The 8,424-nt window shown below is 53.5% G+C and overlaps 1 protein-coding gene across 1 annotated transcript; it reads left to right on the top strand.

Moving 5' to 3' along the window:
• The first annotated feature begins 598 nt into the window (after nucleotides 1–598).
• On the top strand, nucleotides 599–8,124 carry TOX4 (TOX high mobility group box family member 4). The gene is made up of 9 exons (XM_085044429.1): nucleotides 599–848; nucleotides 1,699–1,767; nucleotides 2,900–3,127; nucleotides 3,774–4,067; nucleotides 4,575–4,850; nucleotides 5,277–5,348; nucleotides 6,040–6,732; nucleotides 7,575–7,732; nucleotides 7,952–8,124. The coding sequence occupies exons 1-9, from the start codon at nucleotides 843–845 to the stop codon at nucleotides 8,013–8,015; spliced, it is 1,860 nt and encodes a 619-aa protein (XP_084900555.1). The 5' UTR covers nucleotides 599–842; the 3' UTR covers nucleotides 8,016–8,124.
• The last annotated feature ends 300 nt before the right edge of the window (nucleotides 8,125–8,424 follow it).

The raw sequence follows: 8,424 nt of genomic DNA, 5'->3' as shown, positions 1-8,424 counted from the left end.
CAATTTCCTCATTTTCCCCTCACAATCCCTCATTTTCCCCTCACAAATCCCCATTTTCCCTCAATTTCCCCTCACAATTCCCCAATTCCCCTCACAAATCCCCAATTTCCCCCAAATTCCCCCATTTCCCCTCACAATTCCCCCATTTCCCTCACAATTCCCCATTTTCACCTCAATTTCCCCCAATATTCCCCATTTTCCCCTCACAATTCCCCATTTCCCCCCAAACTCCCCATTTCCTCTCACAATTCCCCATTTTCACCTCAATTTCACCTCAATTTCCCCAATTCCCCTCACAGCCCCCGGCTCCCTCCCCACCCTCCCGGCCCCTCCCGCCCGCCGCCCCTCCCCCGGGCAGCCCCAAAATCGCCCCGAATCGCCCCAAACCTGCCCGCACCCCTCCCCCGCCCCCTCGGCCCCCCTCCCCGCGCCCCCCCCGCCCCGCCCCCGCCCGTCGCCGCCGATGACGCACCGCCCGCGCCGCGCGCGCCCGCCGCTGGCGCCCCGCCCCTTCCGGCGGCGCTCCGCCCCCTCTCTATGGTTCCTCCCCAGATCCTCCCGCCGCGCTCCGCCCTTCCACTTCCGCCGCCGCTCTAGCTCGGTCCTCCAGCGCCTCTTTGCGCCGCCCCATCCCCGTTCTTCTATTAAAACACCCCAAAATCGCTCTGAGAGCCCCGAAATATCCCTCCCGCCCTCCCGGAGGGTTTTCCCGCCGCTCGGTTTCCCCCAAATCCCCCCGCCGGGGTTTCGTCTCGCTGCTCCCTTGGCGGAAGTGGCCTCGTGAGGGGAGGGAGGAGGTTCCGGTCCGGCGCGCGGCGCGCGGGGGGGGCAGCGGCGGCGCGATGGAGGTGAGGGGGGGGCGAGCGTGAGGGGAAAAGGGCGGAAAAACGGGGAAAAAAGGGCTGAAAACGGGGAAAAACGGGCGGAGAGCGGGGCTGGGGGCGGGCCGGGGGCAGCGGGGAGGGAAAAATGGGGCGAGGGGGGAGTTGGGGTGAGGAGGGAGAGCGTGAGGGGGAAAGGGGGTGTGAGGGGAGAGTCGGGTGAGGGGAAAGTGTGAGGGGAAAGTGTGAGGGGAGAGGGGACAGGAGAGGGGAAAAGGGGAAAAGGGAAGGGGAAAAGGCGTTTGTGGGGTGAGGGGAGCGAGTGTGAGGGGAAAAATGGGGAAAAAATCGGGAAAAATGGGATTAAAGGGGTCGGGAGGCTGCGGTGTGAGGGGAAAGTGTGAGGGGAGAGGGGAAAGGAGAGGGGGAAAGGGGAAAAGGAAAGGGGAAAAGGGGGAAAAAGGTGTTTGTAGGGTGAGGGGAGAGAGTGTGAGGGGAAAAAATGGGGAAAAAATCGGGAAAAATGGGGAAAAAATGGGGGAAAATGGGATTAAAGGGGTCGGGAGGCTGCGGTGTGAGGGGAAAAGCGGGGAGAAAATGGGGAAAATTGAGGAAAATTCATAAAGGAGAAGCGTGGGGAAAGGGGATAAAAAGTGCGGGAAAAGGATAAAAACCGGGAGAGGCGAAAAGAAGATAAAAAGTGAAAAAATTTGAGGGAAAAGGGGAGAAGATGAAAAAAAGGGGAAGGTGGGGAAAAAGCGGGAAAAGGTAAAAAAACGGGGAAAAAGGGAGGTTGTGAGGCGGGATTTGGGTCTGGGGTTTTCCCTAATTCCCGAAATAATCCCCGAAATCCCCAAAATTTCCCAAAATTCTGCAGTTCCCGGGAGGCAGCGATAACTACCTGGCGATCACTGGAGCCTCGCATCCTTTCCTGAGCGGGGCTGAGGTGAGAGAATTGGGGAGAAAACGGGAAAAAACGGGGAAAAAACTGGAAATTCCTGGGCGTGGGGATCAGAAAATGGGCAAAAAATGGGAATTTCCTGGGCGTGGAGCTCAGAAAATGGGGAAAAAATGGGGAAAAACGGGAAATTCCTGGGTGTGGAGATCAGAAAAAAGGGGAAAAAATGGAGAATTAAATAAGGAAATTCTGTGGTAGAAGTCTGTGAAATACAGGAAAAAATGAGGCAAAATTGCTTTAAAAAATTCCACGAAATAAAGGAAAAAGACCCAAAAAAACCTCAAAAAAAAGCAGAAAAAAATTTGACTGAAGCAGTAAATTAGATGAGGAAAGTCTATTAAGAGTTTAAATTGCAACAAAATAACATTTCAGTGTTACAGAATAGATTAAAATGTTTTTAAACGGCTAATTCTGGGTGTTTTCACCCCGATTTTGGGCTGGAAAAAGCCAGTTTTGGGTCTTGCTGCTCACTTTCAAAGCAAGAGAAACCAATTTGGGTTCCTTTTTCTGTTTTTTGGGGTGAAACTCCCCAAATTTGGGGTCCTTCACGCTTTTTTGGTGGGGAAAGAGCCAATTTAGGGAGTGAAAAAAGCCAATTTGGGGTTGAAAAAGCCAATTTTTGGGGTAAAATGACAGGATTTAGGGTGTTCCTCATGATTTTTGGGGTTAAATGACAGAATTTGGGGTCTCTCTTATGTTTTAGGCAGGAAAAGAGCCGATTTTGGGGGTAAAGTGATCCAATTTGGCGTCAAAAAAGCTGATTTTTGGGGTTAAATGACAGAATTTGGGGTCTCTCTCACGATTTTGGTGGGAAAAGCACCAATTTTGGGGGTGAAAAACCCAATTTTTGGGGTTAAACGACATAATTTGGGGTCTCTAGTACATTTTTGGTGGGAAAACAGCCAATTTTGGGGGTGAAGTGACCCAATTTGATGTCCAAAAAGCTGATTTTTCGTGTCAAAAACCTGATTTTTGGGGTTAAACAACAGAATTTGGGGTCTCTCTCACGATTTTGGGGTTGAAAAACCCGATTTTTGGGGTTAAACGACAGACTTTGGGGTCTCTTCCCCCTGATTTTTGGGTCAAAACCGTCCAATTTCACGTTTTTCTCCCCCTGCAGACGTTCCACACGCCCAGCCTGGGCGACGAGGAGTTTGAGATCCCGCCCATCCCGCTGGACGCTGACCCCTCGCTGGCCGTGGTCGGTCACTTCGAGGACCTGCCCGAGCCGGGCGGCGCGGCCGAGCCGCCCTTCGCCCCCGCCGGACCCTACGGGGTGGCCGGGCTGGAGCTGCCCGTGGGGCTGCCGGGGGGCATCATGGAGCAGGGCGGGGGGCTGCTCAACATGGTGAGTGAAAATTGGGTAAACTGACCCAAAAATGGGGGAAATACACCCAAAAATGGGGCATCATGGAGCAGGGCGGGGGGCTGCTCAATATGGTGAGTGAGATTGACCCAAAATTGGGGAAACTGACCCCAAAAATGGGGCATCATGGAGCAGGGCGGGGGGCTGCTCAATATGGTGAGTGAGAGACCCAAAAATGGGGAGAATTGACCCAAAAATGGGGAGAGTTGGGCCAAAAATGGGGAATTTACCCAAAAATGAGGGGAATTGGGCCAAAAATGGGGAAAATTGATCCAAAAATGGAGGGAAATCGACCCAAAAATGGGGGGAATTTTGGGCTCCATAATCACAATTTTTGGTTCAATCACTACAATTTTGGGTTCAATAATACAATTTTGGGTTCAATAAGTGCAATTTTGGGCTCCATAATTACAATTTTGGGTTCAATCATTACAATTTCTGTCTCCCCAGGAACTCGAGCCCCCCATGGGCTCTCAGTCCACTGTGATTTCGGGCTCAAAAATTACAATTTTGGGTTCCATAACTACAATTTTGGGTTCAATAACTAGGATTTTGGGTTCCATAACTACAACTTTGGGTTCAATCACTACAATTTTGGGTTCAATAACTACGATTTCTCTCTCCCCAGGAACTCGAGCCCCCCATGGGCTCCCAGTTCGCCCCAACGCCGCCGGTGACCATCGAGGTGCCCCTGGGGGCTCTCAGCCCCGGCGGCCTGCTGGGCCCGGGCGGGGCTCTGACCACCATCGACCAATCGGAGCTCAGCTCCCAGCTGGGGCTGGGGCTGGGCGGGGCCGCGGGAGCCACGCCCCCCGGGCACGCCCCCGGCCCCGCCCCGGCCCCGCCCAGCCCCGAGCGCCTCTCGCCCGCCGCCTCCCCGGCAGGGTCTCTGCAGGACGAGGAGCTGGAGGAGTTCCGCAGGGTGAGCGCCCCGAAAGAACACGGAAATGGGCTTGAAATGAGCCCTGGAGTGTGCCCAAATATCCCCTAAAATATCCCTGAAATGTCCCCAAAATATCACTTAAAGTATCCCTGAAATGTCCCTAAAATGTCCCCAAAATATCCCTGAAATGTCTCCAAAATATCACTTAAAATATCCCTGAAATGTCCCTAAAATGTGCCCAAAATATCCCTGAAATGTCCCTGAAATGTCCCCAAAATATCCCTAAAACATCCCCAAAATATCCCTTAAAATGTGCCCTAAAATGTACCCAAAATGTGCTTTAAAAATATCCTAAAATCTCAATTTTTTTGTGTTTTTCCTCCCCCAAAACCCTCAACTTTTGGGTTTTTCTCCCCCAAAAATCCCCATTTTTCACCTTTTCTCCCCCTAAAATATCTATTTTGGAGGCTTTTCACTCCCTAAAACCTCAAATTTTTATTTTTTCTCCCCCAAAACCCTCAAAATTTTGTGTTTTTCCCTCCCCAGCCCCCGGCAGCACCGCCCTCCCCCCCTGCCCCGCCCGCCCCGCCGTCCAGCGCCCCTCCCCCCGCGCTGTCCGAAGCCCCCCGCCGGCCGAAGCCCCCCAAGAAGGCCAAGAAGAAGAAAGACCCCAACGAGCCGCAGAAGCCGGTGTCGGCGTACGCGCTCTTCTTCCGCGACACGCAGGCCGCCATCAAGGGCCAGAACCCCAACGCCACCTTCGGGGAGGTGTCCAAGATCGTGGCCTCCATGTGGGACTCCTTGGGGGAGGAACAGAAACAGGTGAGAAACCAAAAAACCCAAAAATGAGGTGTCCGAGATCGTGGGACTCATTGGGGGAGGAACAGAAACAGGTGAGAAACCCAAAAACTGGGGGAAAAACCAAAAATCCCAAAATCTGAGAGGTGTCCGAGATCGTGGCCTCCATGTGGGACTCCTTAGGGGAGGAACAGAAACAGGTGACACTGAAAAACCTCAAAAAAACCAAAAATCCCAAAAATGAGGTGTCCGAGATCGTGGCCTCCATGTGGGACTCCTTGGGAGATGAAAATCCCAAAAATTTGGGAGGGAAAACCAAAAAATTCGAGGTAATCCCAAAAACCTGAGGGGAAAACCCAAAAACCCGAGAGGGAAACCCAAAAACCGGAGATGAAAACCCAAAAATGGGAGATAAAACCCCAAAAATTCCCATTTTTTCCCCATTTCCAGGTGTACAAGCGCAAGACAGAAGCAGCCAAGAAGGAGTACCTGAAAGCACTGACAGCCTACAAAGCCACCCTGGTACCCAAAAAAACCCTAAAATTCGGGGGGGTGACCCCAAAATTGGGGGAGGGACCCTAAAATTAGTGGTTTCACCCCAAAATTGGGTTCAGAATCGGGGGAGGGACCTTAAAATTAGGGTTGAAATTGGGAAAAGGACCCTAAAATCAGGGGAATGACCCCAAAATCGGGTTTGAAATTGGGGGAGGGACCCTAAAATCGGGAAAATGACCCCAAAATTGGGTTTGAAATTGGGAAAAGGACCCTAAAGTCAGGGGAATGACCCCAAAATCGGGTTTGAAATTGGGGGAGGGACCTTAAGATTAGGTTAAAGATTGGGGGAAGGACCCTAAAATCGTGGTGGTGACCCCAAAATTGGGTTTGAAATTGGGAAAAGGATCCTAAAATCAGGGGAATGACCCCAAAATTGGGTTCAAAATTGGGGTAAAGACCCTAAAATCAGAAATGACCCCAAATTTGGGTTAAATGGGTAAAGACCCTAAAGCAAAATTGGGCTAAAGACCCTAAAATCAGGCAAATTACCCCAAAATTGGGTTCAAAACTGGGCTAAGGACCCTAAAATCAGGGGAATGACCCCAAAATCAGGTGACTCTAGATTTTGGCAACCCCAACACCAACAGGGAGATCCCAAAACGGGGGGAAATTTCTGCTAAAACTTGCTTTTTTTGGTGTTTTTTCCCATTTTTTCCAGACCTCCACGGACCCCCCCGAGCCCGAGCCCTCCCCCACCCTCCCCCGCCGCCCCCCTCCTCCTCCCCTCCCGCCGCCCCCTCCCCCCCGCCGCCCCTCCCCTCCCCGCCTCCCCCCGCCGGCCATCACCAAGATCATCATCCCCAAGCAGCTGCTGCCGCCCGCCCTGGGGGGCTCGGGGGGCGCGGGGGGCTCGGGGGGCTCCGTGGTGACGGTCATCCCCGCCGCCGTGGTCACCTCCCGCGGCTCGCCCCCGGCCGCCGCGCCCCGGCCGGCGCTGACCGCCGCGCTGCCCCGGCTGCAGCCGCCCCCCCTGCAGCAGATGACCAGCCCTGCGGCCCCCGCCGCCCCGAGCCCCCAGCCCCAAATCGCCGTGCTGCACCCGCCGCCGCCGCCGCCGCCGCTGCAGGCCATGCAGGCTCCCCCGAAAGCGAGACCCCCCCAGAACCCGCCGCCGCTGCACATCAAGATCCTGCCGCCGCTGCAGATCCTCAACCTGCCCCAGAGCCTGCCCCAGACCCAAAACCTGCCCCAAAACCTGCCCCAGAGCCAAAACCTGCCCCAGAGCCCCGCCGCGCAGAACCCGCCCGGTGCCACCAGTGCCACCACCGCGGGGACAGTGACGGGGACAGTGACAGGGACGGAGAGGGGACAGGAGGACGTGGAGATGATCGGGGGCGACGTGGTGCCCGAGGTGAGGGGAGAGAGGGGGATTTGGGGGGAGAAAAATGGGGGATTTTGGGGGAAAAAGGGGAGATTTTGGGGGAGAAATGGGTTTAGGGGCAAAATGGGGTTTGGGGGGAAAAATGGGGGATTTGGGGAAAAAAAGGAGATTTGGGGGAAAAGGATTTGGGGCAGAAATGGGGTTTGGGGAAAACAGGGGATTTGGGGGAGAAATGGGGGTTTGGAGGAAGAAATGGGAGATATGGGGAGAGAAAGGGGGTTTGGGGGAGAGAAATGGGAGATTTTGGAAAAGGGGGATTTGGGGGAGAAATGGGGCTTTAGGGGAGAGAAAATCAGGTTTGGGGAAAAAATGGGAGATTTGGGAGGGAAAATGGGGTTTGGGGAGCCTTGGGATGGAGGAAAAGGGATTTGGGGTGAATAATGGGAGATTTGGGGGGAGAAATGGGGTTTGGGGAGCCTTGGGATGGAGGAAAAGAAGTTTGGGGTGGAGGAAAAGGGGTTTGGAGGGGAAAAAAAGGGGATTTGGGGGAAAAAAAGGGGGTTTGGGAAGTCTTGGGGAGGTTGAAAAGGTGTTTGGTGAGGGGAAAATGGGATTTGGGGGGGAAAAGGGGGATTTGGGGGGGAAATAAAGGGATTTGGGGAGCCTTGGGATGCAGAAAAAGGGGATTTGGGGACAAAAAGGGGATTTGGGGACAAAAAAGGGGATTTGGGGAGCCTCGGAAGGAACACAGGTGGGTTTAACCCCCAAACCCATCAAACCCCAGAACCTCCCGCCCGAATTCACCCCGCAAACCCCACTTGGATTAATTTAATTAATCAAAAAGCCCCAAAAATGCTGTTTTTCCCCCCAAGGTGGAGTCGCCGCCGCAGGTGGAGCTGGTGGCCGAGTCGCCGCCGGCCGAGTCGCCGCGCGGCCGCTGCGTCCGAGCCGGCTGCGAGAACCCGCCGGTGGCCAGCGGCGACTGGGACGAGGAGTTCTGCAGCAGCGAGTGCCTCGTGCGCCACTGCCGGTCAGTCCGGGGCAAGAACCCCAAAATTCCCCAAAATTCGGGGCTTCCCGTGGGTTGGAACCCGAAAATCGGCGTTTTTGTACCCAAAAATCGCGTTTTTGTACCCAAAAATCGGCGGTTTTGTACCCAAAAATCGGCATTTTTGTGCCTGAAAATAGCAGTTTTTGACCCAAAATCCCATTTTTTGACCCAAAATCCCATTTTTTTCTGCGGTTTCAGGGATGTTTTCCTGGCCTGGCTCGCCGCCCGCAACGCCGGGAACAGCGTGGTGTTCGTCAAGTAGAGAAAAATCCCAAAAGGATTTGGGGAGTTCCCGGCGGGATTTGGGATCTCCACGGCAAAATTCGGGATCCCCACGATGGAATTTGGGATCTCTATGGTGAAATTTGGGATCCCCAAAAACCACAAAACCAACAAAAATCCAATGGCAAAATTTGGGATCCTAATGGCAAAATTTGGGATCTCCTGATGACATTTGGGATCCTAATACTGAAATTTGGGATCCCCACGATGGAATTTGGGACTGTTGGCATTAAAGGGTGGTGGAGGAGTTGCTTTGATGGTTTTGGTTTTTTGGTGTTTTGCCCCAAAAACGGTGCTGGAATCTCATATATTCCCAAAAAGTTTTTTTTTGAGCCCAAAAATCTGCCTTGAAACCCGAAAGTCGCGTTTGAGTCCCAAAAATTCATCTC

The sequence above is a fragment of the Lichenostomus cassidix genome, unplaced genomic scaffold, assembly GCF_008360975.1.
Source record: "Lichenostomus cassidix isolate B80296 unplaced genomic scaffold, HeHo_3.0 HiC_scaffold_36, whole genome shotgun sequence".
In the NCBI taxonomy this organism is placed as follows: domain Eukaryota; kingdom Metazoa; phylum Chordata; class Aves; order Passeriformes; family Meliphagidae; genus Lichenostomus; species Lichenostomus cassidix.
Note: the sequence above shows the minus strand (reverse complement) of the source record. Positions and strands in the feature narration are given on the sequence as shown.

Coding starts and splice junctions, on each gene's coding strand:
- TOX4 (XM_085044429.1), top strand. Junction 3,128..3,773: donor GCGGGGGGCTGCTCAACATG/GTGAGTGAAAAT, acceptor CTCTCTCCCCAG/GAACTCGAGCCCCCCATGGG. Junction 4,851..5,276: donor TGGGGGAGGAACAGAAACAG/GTGAGAAACCAA, acceptor CCCCATTTCCAG/GTGTACAAGCGCAAGACAGA.